The sequence below is a fragment of the Mixophyes fleayi genome, chromosome 4, assembly GCF_038048845.1.
Source record: "Mixophyes fleayi isolate aMixFle1 chromosome 4, aMixFle1.hap1, whole genome shotgun sequence".
NCBI lineage: Eukaryota > Metazoa > Chordata > Amphibia > Anura > Limnodynastidae > Mixophyes > Mixophyes fleayi.
Genome location: NC_134405.1, coordinates 200,680,612 through 200,700,427, shown reverse-complemented (window position 1 = coordinate 200,700,427; position 19,816 = coordinate 200,680,612). Strand labels below are relative to the sequence as shown.

The 19,816-nt window shown below is 36.8% G+C and overlaps 1 protein-coding gene across 1 annotated transcript; it reads left to right on the top strand.

Moving 5' to 3' along the window:
* Window positions 1–1,879: 1,879 nt before the first annotated feature.
* LOC142150051 (homeobox protein EMX1-like) lies at window positions 1,880–19,175 on the top strand. The gene is made up of 3 exons (XM_075205301.1): window positions 1,880–2,628; window positions 16,545–16,729; window positions 18,598–19,175. Exons 1-3 carry the CDS (start codon window positions 2,340–2,342, stop codon window positions 18,763–18,765), a joined length of 642 nt encoding a protein of 213 aa, XP_075061402.1. The 5' UTR covers window positions 1,880–2,339; the 3' UTR covers window positions 18,766–19,175.
* Window positions 19,176–19,816: the final 641 nt, after the last annotated feature.

Sequence of the window (19,816 nt, the reverse complement as noted above, 5' to 3'; positions counted from 1 at the left end):
TGATGCTGAAACGTGTAGTTTCACAACAGTTTGAAAAAGGTTGCTTATCTAAGCCTGTTTTATTTGTAAAAGTTATGTCCTCTTCACCTTCCACTGAAATATATAAACCCTATAAAGACCAAAGGACTCTCATTGTTTTGAATCTAGATAAAACATTATTTGATTATATATCAGGACCTGTAAGATTGCCTACTGCTTATACATGACTGTCTGCTGATTGAGGCTAGAAATAAATTATGTAGATGTTTTAACAGTTCCTGGCGTCCAAAAACAATGCGAATAAATGTACGAGTGACATAGATCAGACGATTGTAATAACTTCTATCGCATATACCAGTGGAGCACGAGTGGTCAAAATTTATATAGATATAGATATAGATATATATAGATATGTATATACCTGAATTTCCACCAAACATGAAAACAAACAGGTACACTATAAAATGCACAGACATATGTTTCGTTCTATAGCCGTTTTTATAATGAGATCTCAAGGATTTCTGCAGTTCTTGTCTGAATGATGGTGTGCACACTATGTTAATCGCAGGTGACACATTTCTGTAGGTGTGTAGTTCTTTCTCAACGTGAGAAGAGTTATCACTACAATAATTACAGCTATTTGAGTATTAGGACAGAGAAACGGTAATTTGTCACTGAGTTTAAAGACCCATACGTAAATTGTAACTTTGCTAATTGGGGTGATATTTATCAACTAATGAAAGGGAGACAAATGTAAAAAAAAACATTTACAAAACAAAGCCTCATCATGAAGGCTGTAATCCTCCGTTTATTGTTTAATATGTCTTACAGTGCGATCGTTTTTTAATCTTTGTAAGTTAAATAATACATTTCGCAAGAGTTTGTGTTTTAATCCTCAAAATGTAAACATGTCTCGACTATGACATTAATTATATTAAAGAGCTGATGCGTTTTTACCTTGGTTCAACACGTTTAATCCCTCTACTTTATGTGGTATGTATAATAACTGTATTAATTCACACGTTTCTCAGCTGCACATTTATTTTCAACATATAAATGTTCCTTTGTATGTTGAAATCAATTATTATCAACATTATTGCTGTGGTTATATATATTTTTGTTTGTTATTTTGTGTTCATTGGCAGAAATCCGTAAAATATGTAAGAATATCTAAACCAGAAAACAAGATGGAATGACATGTAGCATACAGTGAATACTAGTGATATATAGCAATTTTATCATACCTGCCTTTGTTTATGCGTTCTCTAAAAATGTAATAACATCCCTATCTATCAGGCTAGGTCGCCAATTACGATAAACTGATCATGATAAGTGAGTCATTGAATTATTCGTTCAGCGTAATTATCGATTTATTTTGGGGACCACTGACTATCAGGTGTAAAATAAATAACAGAATCTTCTTTTCGGGTCCTGGAACAACGGGGCACTCATCTTTGGGGTCGCATCTAAGATAAGCTTGAGAGCCACTGGCCTATATTTTATTCTGTATTTTCGTTACTTGTGCATATTTGACAAAAGAAAAACTGTGCATTAATGCTGCATAGTGTAGTAGTGTAAGTTGATGTAGTGTTGTATGAAAACCACTGCTTGTTAATTTAGATGGACAAATACTGCTATTAAACGATGTTATTAGATAAATAAATGTGACTGCTAAGGGATATGGTTACAGTTAGGTGGTGTATAAAGTAGATTTTCGTCCCTGCGGCTGCGCCTCCCACCTCTTCCTCTATTGGTGTGACTGGGGATGAGGGCTGATAAAGAGGAGGACCCTGTGAGCACAAGACCTGTACAACCAGGTGCTGCGCCCAATTCCTGCACATCCTACTCATCGCACTCCTCCCAGTCCCCAAGCCACTCTTTCTACCAGCTGTCTCCTCTATGCCAGAGACTGGCATCAGATACTCTGCCAGTGAGTCCAGAGAACACTCAGCCAGAGACCTGATGTATTCCTGGATATCACTTACATCTACCAACTGGAGCAACACTGTACAGATGCAGAAACATTTCTTCTAGATTGTGGAGGAGGTGACAATTATCAACCTGTGTCAGGAACTAGCCAGCTTACCAGTGAAGGGTGGTGACCCTACAACACATAAGATCGCCCAGTACGGGACAAGTTCCCCAAATACTGGTCCAAACTGCTGGACGCGTAACGAGGTTGAGAAGTGTAACTAAGAAGCAGTTCTTTCTCCCTGAACAGCAGCGATGAGAACTGGTACAAAATAAATCATATATAAGACCCATCACGGAATAGGGTCTTCCACTCCGCATTTGGCATTGTTCATACAGTGGGTAATGCCCATTCTCCGTCTCCTATAATCTGCCCCAGGGGCAGCACCATGTTCCTGCCTCCAACTAGGAAAGGCTTCACGATTGAGGCTTTGGTAGGTCCAGACCGAAGCCCCGAGGAGCCTCTCAGACCCACGGCCATAAAGTACCCAGAGCCTGTCCCCGGTCTGCCACCTGCCCAGCTACGCCACGGGATCCGCCTCCTAGGGGCCCCAGATCTGTTATTCCCGGAGCCAGCATCGAATCCCTATGGACATGGTCTGGGGATTCCACAGCACCGCATCCTTCACCGGGACCCGCTCAGCTTCTGCCCCTGGATCCTGCGTCACCGGCTGCCCGGTGAGTGGGAAGCTGCCAGGTTTACTGTAAACAGAGGGATACATTACTTATGTCAATGCAACTTAGCTGGGTTATGTCATTTTTATTGTATATTATACATATACATTTTATATGATCTCCACATAATATACATTTTCTGAATCTCTGATTTCTAGCTGTTCTGCAGGGAGATAGTGAAAACCAGACTGATTAGTGTAAGGGTGTTTGTCTCGTTAATTACTATATTTTCCAAGTCTTGCACCATATGACTCCTTTTACAGATCCTATGGTACAATTTGTCAACGGTGGGTTACTTGTGCTAATTAACTGAGATTTGAGTCTGTATTAACTTACAAGAAGTATCAATCCAGCCATATTTCCCACAGTCACACTTTGTACGTTTTAATTAACACACTTGTAAAGTGCTCATTCTATAAATTACCACCAGTTCAGGGAATCAGATGTAACATCTTTCTATATAACAATAATATAGAAGTCAACTCCCTCTGTTTCACCTGGTATAGTACTATAGAAAATGCTGTTTTCATTGATAAAATGTATTAAATAAATCACAAGATCTCTGCTTTTTTTTGCCAAGTATCAGGGAGCTCCAGCGCGGGTATTACAAATACCTTAAATATTGTATTGTTTATAGGTTAATTGGCGAAGGGTCAACTACTCCAAAGTTAAAACAGTTTTCATTTAGCGCAATACGCATGGATCGGATTTGTCAGTCAATAACAATGTTGTGCAGTCTCACTCCTTGTGTAAACGTCTTCAGGATGGACCATATACATGCTAGAAATATATTGCACCATAAGCAGTCAGATACATTTTTAAATAAAATAATTATATATTTTTAAACAAAATAAATTGCAAATCCTCTTTGAGGTTGAACAGAAAATAAAACCGAAAGCGCCTACTGTGTAGGTTATATATTGGGGTTGTTTTTCCATTAATCAAACAGTACTATGCTACATAACGAGGATAAATTCTTGTTGTAAACAGTTAATAGTTACATTGTAACATTTCTATAGCACACATGTAACTTATTAAAATGTATTATTTTATTTAATGCATAAATAGAGACAAACTCTAAATAGTGTAAAATGTAGCTTTCTGTATTAAATTACTGTTGGTGATGAAGTCGCGCATATATTCAAATATGTCCATCTACAGACTACAGCCTTAGCTAAAGTTCAATTCTGCAACATGTTATTATAGTGTGTGTATATATTGTTATACATTAAATTATCTTAAGTTTTAAATGTACCAAAGTACAAATAGTTCCAAAAAAGCAAACACAACACCTTAACAAATAAAAAACAGTTCATACTTTGTATATACCGGGCATATTATTAAAACATAATTGATTTTCGGGAGTGAACACAATATTCGTGGTTCTGATTAAATGCATAGACATGATGGATTGCTGAAACAGACGCATTCGTTTGGAAAACTTTCGAAAATAAACATTGTACTTTTATTTCCTTGTTTGCAGACGATGGGAATCTGGGTGAAAGGCGTGTGAGGTGACAGACAGAATTTCACATCCTGGATGTTACAGCTTGTACAATAGAATTATTATTATTATTGTACAATAGAATCACATGTAATACAGAGTTTATATAGATTCACTTTAGCAGAGCTCTGCGTTTTCAGCAGCCAATGCACCCTGATTGGTTGCTTAATTTATGCATCGCGTCACAAATATGTAATAACAGTTACACACACAGGCATATATATATATATATATATATATATATATATATATATTTATTATTACCAACATCCTTTATTTATAAAGCACCAACATAGTACACAGCACTGTACATGGAGGAGACTGTGATATAAATATATAATACTATATATATATATATATATATATATATATATATATATATATATATTATACTTTACATACAATGACATGAAACAAGAGGTAATGGTGGATCTGCACATATGAGCTTACAATCTAACAGGTGAGAGGCATAAATGATACATCTGGTATTAATAGAACCATTCCCCTTATGAAGTCAAACATAGTATGCATCATTTCTGGTATATACATAGTACACTGCAGATTCCTCCTTAGACTAAAGTATTTATAAAATCTTTGTGAAATACACAATAAAAATATTTAGATCTGCATATAAAATTCAGCTGTTATTTTTTTTCTTCCCATGAAAAAAGGGTGAACAAACCTTGTGTTGTAATATATATTCATAAGTGGTAAAGCTGCTACATCATCATCATGTAGGATTTCTAACTCAGCCTCAATATTATTGAGTTTTAGCACAAAGAAATGTTACAAGAGATTGCTGCATTATCACTAACTCGCTTGTAGCATAAAGTGCCTATATATGCTGCCGTTTTAGAGCTAATTGGACACAAATCCCAATCATCATCTGATTTGAATCTATAGGATGTTGTTTGGGATGGGTGGTAAATGTCTGATATAAAATGGACCTGGCCGTGTATGTAGCTATCACCATACTGTGCTAATGGTGCTTTGTCAGATCTCCCCCCGTAGCCTCAGCCATGAATGGCCTTGGTGTATCAGTTGTGATCACACATGTGAATGTATGTGTGTGGACCTATCCGACATAGATTCAGCTGTCCAGCGGTTGGATTGAATTCTATATCGGCTCAGGGGCGGGCTGGGCCGGGCCGGGGGACACCCCGGGCCGCTCAGTCTAACCGCTGTTTTGGCAGGCCGAACCCCCCTCATGGATGCAAACGGTGCCATTCGCTTAAACTGAATATTACCAGCGGCGCACAGGCGGTCGCATCACATGACATTCGATTCGTGTCATGTGATGTGGCCGCCTGTGCGCCCCCCTCGCGCTGAAATTTGCCAGCCCACCCCTGTCGGCTCCCTAAGAAAACCTGGGTCTCGTGGTGATTCTTAATCCATAAATGCATATAGAAATATTGATTTGGAAAGCAGTTCTTTCTAAATGACCATTCCCCATCTCGATGAACTAAAGTGACCAATATTTTCATATATTATGAACTTTGGTCATTAAAATGCAAACTAGCTCTAGTGATTAAGGGGCTAAGAATATGTAATAATCAATGGATGTTAGTATGTGAATATATACAGACATGCACACATAATACACACATATATATATATATATATATATATATATGTATTTATACACATACTTACATCCATTATTTATTACATATTCTTGTGAATGTGAATATGTGAATATGTGAATATATACAGACATGCACACATAATACATATATATATATATATATATATATATATATATATATATATATGTATTTATACACATACTTACATCCATTATTTATTACATATTCTTAGCCCCTTAATGACCTGAGGTAGTTTGCACTTTAATGACCAAAGCACATTCTGTGTTTTTGAGCTATTACAGTTTTATTTCTAGGATCTAATTATATGAATCTTATAGGATTTTTATTAGAAATGAATTTAATGTGATTGCATATCAGATGAAATATCTTTAAATTTGATCTGCACTGATAGTAGAAAATCCAGCTAAAGGGTGCACATTTGTAAATGTACAACCCATGTTGCAATGCAAGGGCTGCAAATGCAATTTTTTCTGCATGCAGGAACTCCCCCCCCCCCCCCCAACTATAAATCGGAACGCAAATTTTAAATCCCCACCTCAAAATGTTAACGCTGTGTGCGTAAATATATATATATATATATATATATATATATATAAAAATTGGATCTACTGAAGCATTTTGCTTAGAACTATTAGTAGTGCTAAGCATGGCAGGCCTCATACAGGTGTCCCATCGGCCCCTGTGTCCTCTGTATGGAAAGCCCGGTAATGTAACACACTGTTTGTAATGATGGTCTGTATTGTTTATGTTCCCCCACCTGACCCCCATCTGTTATAGACAGCATAGACCTGGGCATACAAGCTTTCTCTGCAGAACACAACCACCCCTTGCTTGCATATGGCACCAGTGAATAAGACCCAGGCCCACTTGATAGTTATCGTGAAGGAATTAAAGACATATACAAAGCACAAGGCTGTTTAGGCACATTAAGCACAGCCCAGATTCTTAATTCAATATTGTGAGTAAATACCTCTTACTATTCTAACTATGCTTATGGCCTTATCTGCTCTAACTCCACATATAACTGTGGCTGACTGAGAAATAGTGAGCTTTTGATATGAGATGTTTGAATTTTACTCTCACCAACTGAAGTTAAAGATCTCAGATATAATTTGAGTGCATCCTGCAAGCTTTATGTCTGGACTTATCCATCATCACATTCTGTGCTTTTACTGCTATTTTCCATGTTCTTTTCCTGGATCTGACACTTAGAGGTAAATTCGTCAAGCTGTGATGATCCGGTGGTTTGAAAAGGGGAGATGTTGCCTATAGCAACCAATCAAATTCTAGTTATCATTTATTTAGTACATTCTATAAAATAATAGCTAGAATCTGATTGGCTGCTTTAGGCAACGTCTCCACTTTTCAAACCTGACAGAAACTCGCAACTTGATAAATTTACCCTTTAGGCTCTTGTCCACTGGTGCTAAAATGCTTTTTTTTTTTTAATGCATGTGCAATGCATACAACCGCATGTTAAATTAAAACCCATTCTCTTTTGTGTGCCCATGTTGCTTTGCATTCACAACTTTGCATTCATAACTGCCTCTGCCTGTGATTGTGTCACAGTTTTGCTTGAATTCAGTGCATTCAAAACATGTCACTCCATTTGAAATGTCCATTCATCTCTGTGAGGATGCATTTACTGATTGAGATTGTTGAGCATTTAAAGAGATGGGATTTGTAAGCCAAGTGTATTGTTTTTTTTTTTTTTTTTTTAAATAATTCTTATTATTAGATATGATTTTTTCTCTAACATATTATTTTGATCCCAGACATGATACAAGTATGAATGTTAGATTTTTTTTATAATTGGATGTCTATGGGAATGCATTCTATACATACTAACTAGCAGTTGGCAAGAGAGTTATAGCTTACAAATCCTCCCCACATCCTGTTTCAGACAGGAAATTCCTAACTGGAGGAGGGTGTAGAAAGGGGTGCGACTTCAAAAAGAGCAGTAAAAATGAAAGCATTATCATCATATATTTATATAACGCCCATCAATTCCGCAGCGCTGTACAGAGAAAATTTGTCATTCACATCAGTCCCTGCTCCAGTCTAAATTCCCTAACACACACACACACACACACACACACACACACACACACACACACACACACACACACACACACACACACACACACACACACACACACACACACACACACACACACACACACACACACACACACACACACACACACACACACACGGGTGATTTTTTTAAGCAGCTAATTAACCTACTAATATGTTTTTCGAGTGAAGCAGAACAATTCATACCAATACCTTCTCCTCCTCTGCCTGCTTTCCAGTGACGCTTTGTAAATCTACACCAGAGCTGCCATAGCTAAGGTCTGTATGGTAAGATTCATGAGGAGCATGACATTCTTTCCCTCACCATTGTTAATAGGATAAAGAATTATGTCAGCAGGATTTACAATACAAACTTTAGTAGAAATACACTAACAGTTGCACCAGCGACTTGAGTGTTTGACAAAGCATGTCAATGCATCGGGCGCATATCAAACGATTATCAGATCATGCACATATGATTTTTTGATACAACATCACTGGGTAAGAGGGCTATCAGTCGTTTTAAATGCACTTAGGTGGAAGTGCCAAATTCAGTAAAATGATTACTACGTTCATTAATATGCTGATATATGTTGTGCTAGTTCACTTGCATTTAACACCTTAACTCAGCTATTACACAATGTCTAGTGGCATTGGTGAGAGGAGATATACAATATTTGCAGTATGTTATGTCTTATAGTAGTGTCATGCTGGCATGTCCAATCTTGTACATTTACCATAAAACGATAATTCTCTGGTGTGTGTGTGTGCATACCCTCTGGCTGTTAAGGGGTCAATGCAGATGAGTCAAGAAGGAAAATCAGGATGTTTTCTCTATGTTTAAAGAAGTCTCCATGACACCATGGGCCTCAGGTTTATTCTACAGGGTCACATGATGCATTGTGGGTAAAGGGAGGTACCTTTACTAATACTCTAATTGTTTACACAATTAAATAATCAGCACAAGACCAAAACCAACATTTCATATAAACTCCAAACAACTTTTGATAACTAGTATGCATGTCTTAACCTCACTAGTCTCTTCTGCCCTATTACCTCCACACTACACAGTTCACACAATATATTTATTCTCCTTCTATATTCAAAAACCCTCTGACCCCTGACTGGGTGACATAGACCCACTAAGCACATTTTTCCATTGCTGTCTGGCTGGACCAATATGCAATAAGTGACACTTTACCTCCTGTAGCAAACACCTATCTTCCTATAGATTGTAAGCTTGTGAGCAGGGCTCTCCTACCTCTTTATCTATTAATACCCAGTTTTGTATCTTAACTTTACAATTGTAAAGTACTATGGAGTGTGCTGGCGTTATTTAAATAAATATTAATATTAAATAAAAATCATTTATTTTATTGGTTAGTCAGATGCACTCACCGATTTAGCATAATATTTAAATCTGCGTACAAGAAATTAACAAAAACACTGTCAGAACATGACTACATAAAAACAGAAACTCCACTGGAAGTTACAAGAATTGTTCAAATCATTGTAATGCTTGTGGTAGAGGGGAAGGGACAATTTCTCCACTGTCGTCTTCACACTTGGAGGTGCTTTATGCAGTATTTGTCAGCAGCAGAGGTTATCACCCTGTAAAAGATCTAGGGGTACATTTATTAAGCTGCGGGATTGAAAAAGTGGAGATGTTGCTTATAGCAACCAATCAGATTCTAGTTATTTATTTAGTACATGCTACAAAATTACAGAATCTGATTGGTTGCTATAGGCAACATCTGCACTTTTTCAAACCCGCAGCTTGATAAATTTACCCCCTAGAATATATTGTTTCATTTTATTGCTGTTTCTTTTGAATAAAACTGTATTCCAAAGCGTCTTTCATAGTGACAAAATATGTGAGAGACATACAGTAAATGTTTTTTTTTTAACTAGAAGAATTATAGCTATGGTTATGCCTCTCATGTGTTCCGGTTTTCTCAGGACAGACCCCTTTTTTTCACCCCAAACCTTTATCTGAGAATGCTTATTTTCCCAAAATTTCAACTCCTCAAATTAACAAGACAGTAGGAAGTAGGTTTCAATAGTAATGCGTTGGCTCTATATAAATAAATTTATTTAGTACCCAAAATTGGATGGATTTTATGACCTTACCAAACCTCAGGTCACATGGATTTTCTGTGTATTAATGTAATAATGATGTAGAGCCGTAGATATGGTACAAACATATGGAGACAAGTGCAATTGTCAGGAGCCCATCAGCAATTGAAGCGTTTGCATCTGATATTGTGTACATACATGTAAAATAAAACACAGTAACCACACTCATGTACGTATTACTGTACAGGAACTGCTTCACTTACTTACATTCCTAAGTTATAGTGTGAGCTTTGTGCTATTCTTAAAGTGTACACAATCATATAGGTAGTTGGGTGAATCAAAAAACCTGTACTTTTGCAAACATCCCAACAAAATAAATATTTTAAAATCACCAGGTATCTCAATTAATATAGGATATGCGTGGTTCAACAAGGGGAAATATATATTAAAATTTGTGTGATAGAAATTAACAATTGTTCTAGCTGTATATGTACAGATAACATGATTTCAAAGACCATTTACTATGCACCTGTCTATGTTCCAGATTTGTTCTCTACTGTGAAACTACAAATACAAGTATTTTTAACATAGTTACTAAACTTTTGTAAGCTGGAAATTCTTAGTAGTTAGCTGGTGGAGTAAGTATGCAAGCAAATACTACATAGGGAGTCGCTTAAAGGTGTTTTTCTCTTACACTACAACCCGTTTACCATAACTGCACAACTACTGCTTTAGAGGAAATGTCAGTTGACCTTGGGCAGTGGTTGTAAAATTTAGGCTCAATAACACATGGCCGTGAAGTCTGATACACAGTATCACTATTACATCACTTCATACCCAATGATTTTTACACCTTTATGGCTGAATTGATTTTCATATTTTTATTTACCCAAGGGGAGGTGTGTGTGGGAGTATGTGTGTATAGGGAAGGGGAGGAAGGGGGGTTTGTCTGCTTAATTTTTTGTGTGCTCTGTAGAGAAACAACTGGCAGCGTTAGAAAGTATTTTTCCATGTATATTCCCATAGTTACTTTCCAGAAATGAATGCAAATGCAAAAATGCACCTTAACAAAAAAAAATAAAAAATACATTTTACATTTCTCATCCTGATGAGGTGGGTGATACTCACCCACATTGTTGAGGCCCCTCTCCAGTTAGGGGTATCCTTGGTGACATCATTATTGAAACACTGCATTATTGCAGTACAGCTGGCCACACATGGGCTGATCCGTCTGCTTTTGCCAGACCTGTAAAGTATATCCACATTCACCTTTCATCCCAACTGACATCTGATCGATCCTGTTAAGATATTGATAAGGATCAGTAAACTTTTTGGGCCCGTATGTGTTGTGACATGTGGTCATTTAGGTCTAAAATGGTCCACTGTTTGTCAAAATCACAGCTTGTATGGATGCCTTAAAGCAAAAGTGTATGCTCCAACATTAGTGATATACAATATTCAGTTTGAGCACTCTGTACAACATTCGGATGTCCCTTGTAATGTGAGGTTACCTTTAACAGTAGGGGTACATGATTGTAGGCAGATGCAGCCATCCTTACATGACATTTATAAATTCCAGTTTAGAATGGCACTGACATTATAAAGTTATCTATAATATGTTGTAGATGTGGTTGAAATTTATTGACAGGTCAATATAGTAGCATTACTCGCTTTGAGGGACCTCATCATAGCAGTTCCCGGTCAACAGACTGTAGAAATGATGTCAGTTGTTATATAGTATGTTAGTTTAATTGCACTTTATATTAGCCAGTTAGTAAAGTAAAATGTTTATTCATATAATATAATTCAGGAATGGAAATGTAATTTACCTTTGGTATGTGCACAGTTGAATATAAAGAGAGAAGAAAAATAATGAAGTTTTTTCTGCAGTTTAGTTTCAATTGTCCTAAATTGAAAGTATTTTAAATACATCTTGCTTTTATCGGGGGAAAAACCTCACTCTTCTCACACTGACTTTTTTTTTTTTCCATTTAATCACTTGTATTGGTTTTTGTACCATGCACATTAGTTTCTTATGTTATGTTTAATCTGTGTTATGTTATGGTTTATTTTTTACCAGAATTTCAAACTGATGCAGTTAGATGAATTAAATTTCTGGTGGAAATGTTTTTTTATGTCTGTTTTTGTTGTTTTTCAAGTCTGTTTTTGTTGTTTTTCTATGTCTGTTTTTGTTGTTTTTTTATGTCTGTTTAGCTGATTTAACACCTTAAATGAGGTGATGACTTTCCCAAGCAAACTCCATGTTGTCTGTGTATCCCAGTTTTCTGTCTTATAAATAGGAGAGCGATTTCCTTTTGTTCTAGATGAATGTTTATTAATTTAAGTGGTCTAGATTTATGTTTCTTCTTCTTCTCTACTATTATTATATGACAATGCATGTTTTATATGAGTATTTGTATTTTTCTAGAGAGAAGGCTCTCTTGCAGTGTATTTCTCCCTGATTCTTATTTTACTATATTTATTATAGGTGGGCCACATATTAATATATAAAGAACTCATAACCACCATTTCTTTCTTGTTTTAATGGCAATATAATGTTGCGTTAGCTGAGTGCTTTTAATCATTTGAAAAAACATCCAGCTATACTATAAACGTAACTTAGTCCATGGGTAAAAATGTGCGTACTATTTTATAATGCTATCATAAATTAGTTTGTCTTCCAATAAGGACGTGTTACAAGATTTATTTAGCAGGCAGAGTTAAATAAATGAACTATATTCATTTGTAAACACCCCCGTGTTTATATTTTTTGTGTTACAACATACGAATATAATACTAATAATTATATTCTTAGGTATGAATATTGGCGAGATTTTGGATTTCATATTTGCGAGAAACGTATGTAATTTTTAAGGTGTGGTAGGTTTGTGAAATAAGAAATATGAACTAGTTCATACTATAATTTACATATTTATAGAAAATCAGAAAAGAGGTGGAGGACTATTATGTTTTCTCATATGAATGATAGCAGAGTGTATATTATATTATAAGTGTATAAGTTTTAGATCAGTTTTTAGCAACGGCACTTTAAAGGCATACAGTACTGTGCTGTGCAAGTGAACAGTTAATGTAAAATAGTTTTCAAAATAGAAACATTTCCAGGACAAAAATTGAAAGAAATCTTCACAACCTGATTTTAGAGATTAGAGGAAGGTGGCATCTACGGCGTCTAAACTGATAGTCTCTACATTGTTGGTAGATTTAGTAATGATTTATTTAGGTTACATGATTTGCTTTTTATGGGTACAACACAATGAATAAATGTTTGTGTTAGCTTGTGTAAAGGATTGGAACTGCGCCATTTCAATTGCTGGGCCTGGAGTCTGTCCACCTGCACGATAAAAGTCTTCCCCACGAGTGTAGACAATCCTGCTAGTAGGCCCATCTTTTTATCAGTTTCTATGTATGTGCCAGCTTGTGCCTGTGTGTGTGTGTGTGTGTGTATGTATATATATATATATATATATATATATATATATATATATGTTTTATAAACATAAAAAATGTATATATGTTACAACAATAAACATATAATTTTGACAGTTTAATCATTTCAAGTTTGTACAATTGAGGTCTTGAGGTCGGCTTAATTCTTGTAGCTTGGGGGTAAGCTTTGAAACCCAATTGCAGTACACCTGAGGGCTATCTAAATACTTTGCCGTCCAGTTTTAAATTGATTGTCATTTGGCCTACTGCACATTACCGCTCAGACACATGATGAGAGAGTTAACTATTTTACTGCCAGAGGACTAACCGCATACTCCTAAATGATTACTACAATTCCAAACCAGTCTAGGTTTCAGACACAATGGAGGTGCATTAAACCACTTTACAATCGTTGTTTTCTGTTGTTGCAACCAGGGCCAGCACTGGTGTTTTCCAGTGCCTCCTCTTCCGGAGATTTGTGCATGCACAGTGATGCTCCTTTGAGGCATTAGAGCGTAAGGGAAAAAAATATATATAAAAGTTGCATTTTAATAAGGAGCACAGAACTTGTGCGGAGTTCCTAACATATTAAAAACCAAGCATATCTGAATACATGATTTGAATCTGGGTGTAAGTACACTTTGTCTATACAGTACTTGCCATGCATTGGTACATAGAGCAGACTGCTGTATACACACATGCGCAATTACAATAAAAGGTCACATCAGAATGCATAAATTGTTTTTTTTAAACAATTTAAAAGAACAACTCTTAGCAGTTTAAACATTTATAGAAATATTTATGTTAATTTTTTTTAACATTAATTACATAAAGATGATTTCAATGTGTACTGTATCTACAATGCGTTTTATAGTATATCTTAGTTAAGTATCGTTGTTCTGTAATAGCTACTGACATACATATGTGTAATTTTAAATTCAAAGACTATGCCGTTTTGGTTATCCCTATCAGTCGGCATTTACAACTGCCCTGTAGTGGGTGTAAATGATACGGGTGAGACCAAGCGTACTGATGACAATTACAGGACATGAATCGCCTATATTTGTGTCTTATCTCCCTTACTGTTCATGGCCTGCGTTAGTCCATCCCTTCCCTCCTCTGTTCCACCTCTCAAGTTGTAGGCAGTCGTAAGTGTCATATGCGTTTAGAAATGAATTGCATGCAATTGAGTTCATTGGCGTAATGTCCGTTTCTGAGCACAAAGCTATTTCACAAAGGTATGCTATGCAAATGGACGTAAGCAGAGGTCGAAGTGGTAATTTAGAAGGGCGGTATGGAAAATGTAATGGGAATGTAAGTGAATGGAATGTGATAGTTTTACAATGAAGGCAGCAGAAGAAGTGGCAGTATGGCCTACCACTGTATACACCCCCACTTCCACCACTGGATGTAAGCCGCAACATGAATCAGGCCATGTGTCAAATATTTTGTTAAACGTTTTTTTTCCCTGCACGCTAGATGGACTGTGGCTGATCAGAACATTATTTGCCTAATGCTCTAGTTACATTTAGGGTCGCTTATCTAAATTTTGAAAACACAGACAAGGGTATAAATATTTAACACTATCTGTGACTGCTATGGAGTGCAATATCACAGAGGGATCTATTCCAGAGCAAAAAATGTCCCCATAAGTATAAAGTTAATGTGGCTGTAAAACACATTTATACATGCAGTTATATGATTTGGAAAATAATGACAATAAAATTCAGTCTAATGTGCCAGATTGCTACTAATGCAGTTAGTACTCTGCCTTATTGGATACTGTCTGGGGATGAAGAAGACACTGTGATGGGTATGACTTATGAGCAGATGGTCCCATCACAATTTTGCTATGGGCCCATACATTTAGGAATAGAGAGAGGGGAAATTTCAATGTGTCTTAAACAGCATAAACCTAAGCAGCTTTGTCACGATGGTCATGATTTTAACACCACCAGAGAGATGGATTTAACTAAATGCATATTTGCATTTAATCATATACACATGTCCAAATCACCATAAGGACAAACCTGGCTCAAAGGTGTCCAAAAAGTAAAATAAATATCCTCTCTAAATAGCTATAGTAACTGCACCTCCATCAGAAACATAATGTACTGCACATGTAATTATAAGGGGGGAATTCAATTGGCCACGTTACGTAACATGGACAGCGCACATTCACCGTTAATAGGATTATTTCAACTTTGCTTTCTCCTTGCAGCTCTGAGGGCCACAAGTAGAAATCCACGTTAAAATTACTGTAATATTGGTAATAGTGCGCAGGCTGCATTTCTTTCACGAGTAACACGGCCAATTGAATTCCCCCTAAAGTGTCTTGGATTCGGCTAGAATGAAAAGAAAATGAAATGTACATTCATTTTTCACCCGGGAATTGTACTTTAGCTTTACTTGCATTGCTGCTCTATCAAACTAACATGAATGGTTGCTTTACCTTCAGTTATAGCTCTTTAACTCAATACAATATATTTTTGTAAGTATATGTGTTCTAATTTTAAAGCATTTCCATCTGGTTTTCAAGTGTCCAAATGCATACAAACAGGAAGAAAATTACATGGATGTAAAATAGCCCTTTAAGTGTTATTTTCAAATAATACATGAATCTTCCATACATTGGTGTCAGTGTTAGAAGTCAAAATGGTTCAAAGCTACCACATTGTGCACAACAGAACTTGTTATTCTAATAGAACACCCCACTCCCTGAACAATAACATAGGCTGATGGCTATTCCTAGACTAGACAGGAGAATCTCTCAACCCAGGGTGGTTATTGAGGAAGGCCAGCTGTACATGACTGTGTGATATTATTTTCCACCCCTCTACCCTCTGTGAGGAGCAGTGACGTATGCAGTCAGGGGAGTCCTGCCTTCTAGTGCTGGGTGTATAGTCAGCAATAACTTCCCATTACCCTCCCAGCTATAATGTACTACAAATGCCAGCACACTCGGGAGGGCCAGTAACATAGTGGGAATATATATATATATATATATATATATATATTTTTTTTTTAATGAAATTTCATATAAAGTTAATATAAAAAGACTGCAAGTTTGTAGATAGGGATGAATAATTAGCATTATGTTTAATGAAAAGTCTGCTTTAACCACATTTATAATGACATGCACACAATATATTCACCCTTATATTTTTCAGACTGTATAAATACTAATAACATTTTTTTTTTATTCCAAGGCGAGGAAAATACTCCAGAGAGCTATATGCTTCAGGGACCTTTTTCACGAAAGCCCAAAAGGATACGAACTGCTTTCTCCCCCTCCCAACTTCTGCGCCTTGAAGGAGCCTTCGAGAAAAACCATTACGTAGTGGGGACAGAAAGGAAACAGCTTGCAAACAGCCTGTGCCTCACAGAGACCCAGGTAAAGCACCAGTCACAGTAAATACTACTATCCTTTTTATAAAGCCTGAGATAATGCAGAGATGAAGAGAAAGCTACTGTAATTAATATGAAATTAACACTTGTTCTGCCTACTGCTTGTATCTTTGGACTTAATTATATTTCAAACCAGCACCTTGTGGTTGGAAAACATAATTTCTCTGCAATGCTTGTTTTGTAGATGGCAGAACATTGTTGCAGCCAAGTAGAAGTTGTGGCCACCTTCCACCTTTAACACATGCACATGTTTCCAACTGATGGCAGCGGAAATGCAAGGTGCAGGGTCCTACCTACCTACCTCCCCAAATGCTGCCACGGTCTAGTGACGCATTCCTGTTTTCTATTAAGGCAGGAATTTATCTAACACATAGGAGGTAACTTATGAAGCAAGTTCAAAATTAACTTTTGCTCCTCTGTGCACCTCATTTTGTGCAAATGTGCCTAGATTTCTGCCAAAGCGCGTAGGTTTACGAAACAAGCTAGAGGCATTTGTGGAGGAGCAGACGTTTGCACAGACCAAGGGAAGGAGTTGGGCAGGGGAAAGGCATCCAGTGCACCTAGTTTTGCAGAGCAATAAATTAGATTTCCTTTTGTGCAGTGTGATCATTGAAATGAGATAAAAGGGGTGAGAAGGTGCCGTTTAGGGGCACTCCACGGTGTGTCGAGGGGCACACATCAATTTCCACTCTGAATTTTGCACCAGCTCAGAAAAGTTGGTCTTCTGGTCTTATACTTGTAATTGTGCATTTCTGTGAAGAAGCATATTTCTAAACACAATCCAGGTTATGTAAAAAAAAGTCACAAAAAGGTAATAATAGTCTTGATTCCCTCACTCTCATGATGAATCTAAGCTATAAATAAGGCTCAATAATATTTTAAGAGAGAAACTGAAAAGGTTTAATGAAAGGTTGTGCTAAAGGGGACGAGGTTGACTTGGATCTGACCTTTACACTTTTGCACAGTGTGCTACTGCTCACACCTGTGCAAGTGTGATATGGAAAATATCGAATTGATAAATACTACAAATGGCCTTTATAATAGAAGTGATTTATGTTTACAAAGTGTTTTTATATGGAGCTGGAAAACATGTGGGGCCTGATTCATCAAGGCATGCATTCTGAGCGAAATCCGCGTTTAATATTATACGCACGTATTTTGGCTATTCCTGAATTCATCAATGCGGGGCTAAGTGTGCTGTTGAAATTGGGTGTAGGTCTTGTCTGCTCTACTACACAAAACACTGCACGATACGTCCAATATCAATGTGGATTATAGATTCACAAAAGAATGCACAGGAAAAAAAATATTGAATTAATGTCACCTGTAATACAGACATTAATGATGACACTTTTTTTAGCTGTTTTATTTTTTATTCATTTCTTTTCCATGAAATACATTTATTAGGATGTTGTTAATGTCCACTGAGCATGAAATACATTTTTACTGTTGCTCGTGATTGCAAACACTTAGACAAGCCCTTTAGCTGGAGCAAGAGATACGGCAGAAACACACGTAAGATCCAGAGCTGGATTTTGGACGTGTGCTTGAGTTTTACACGTCCCTACTGTAAACTGACTATGGCAAATTGCTCCTTGCCTGCTCTGATCACTCCCAGAAACCGTAGGCTATAGAAAGTGTCCTTTGCGTTTGATGACGCAGCCGACAGGGCTGCGTTCACGGACGAATTTTCCGGTCCTGGGCATTCACAGAGTGATTTTGCGCACGATACGCTCAAAATCAGCATATAGGTGCCTTGATGAATCAGGCTCGTAATGGTTATATATAATGAAGATGTTACAAATGACCACTGCAAGAGATTTTTTTTATATTTTGACACTATTTTATTTCCAGGTAAAAGTGTGGTTTCAGAACAGAAGGACAAAGCACAAACGTCAAAAATTAGAAGAGGAATGTCCAGACACGCAGCAAAAGAGAAAAAGTAGCCAGCACGTCAGCAGGTGGAGAATGGCAACATGTCAGGACAGCCCCAAGGACATTGATGTTACATCAGATGATTGAGATCACCTGTTTAATAAACTGCACATATTACATGAAGTTGGACTATCATATCAGATGGGAAGATGTTATCTGCAGGAGATGAGGTCGTAACCCCACTTGCAGTGTGAATAGTCAACAATGCACTTGGGTCATGTTTGTAATTTCACTTAACGACACTTCCCTGGATATTCTGGCCAATCATTTGTGTTCTAAAGTTATCCTTTTACGCTGCATGGACACAGTGATAATGTCTTCACTAGAAACAGAATCAGATGGACATGACTAAGAACTGTCAATCAGAGAATGATCGCAGTTCAACAAAACTTTTACCTCAGGAATCCACATTGTGTACTAGATAGAGAGTATGTAAATATATATTTAAACATGGAAGATGTGGCGCTATAAGGGGACAAATTGATATTAAACGTGTACACAGCTGTTACGAAGATTATTTATTGTGATACATACATATTCCTCAGGAATGCATACTAACGTAGCTATTAAAAGAACTATTGAGCATCAAAAATGAAAAACTCGAGTATAGCTTCCCTACCTTGTCTTTTATTATAGAGTCCTCGTCACTGGTACCATTCAGAGTTTCACGATAGCTTTTTAAGATGTCCCCGTCTAGGGATCTCTATCAGTAAAGGAATACAGAGCATGTTTACACCCACTGCTGCATACAACTAATGGGTTTCAGCAGGTAAAATAACTAGAAGGATCAATACACAGATATGGAGATAAGTGGATCATTTTCCTATGAAGGTAATGTCACTACAGCACAAGGAGTATCAACTAATTATGTAGAAATATATGTGGCTTCTGTATAAACCACACTTTTAGACAACATGTATGGCAGGTTTAATTAAATCAGCTTGATGGAAAAAAATGCTCCGAAATATGAGTTTCTAAACACATTTTAAAACATGAGAGTACTATGTTCCACCATCAATAGTATTAAATGGACAGTGAATGTGCCAACCATAAAGCAAGGGTAAGCCCTACACAGCTGGCATACTAGCTGCTATTAGATCCAGGTTACACTGAATCTTACATTGTTAGGGCCTGATTT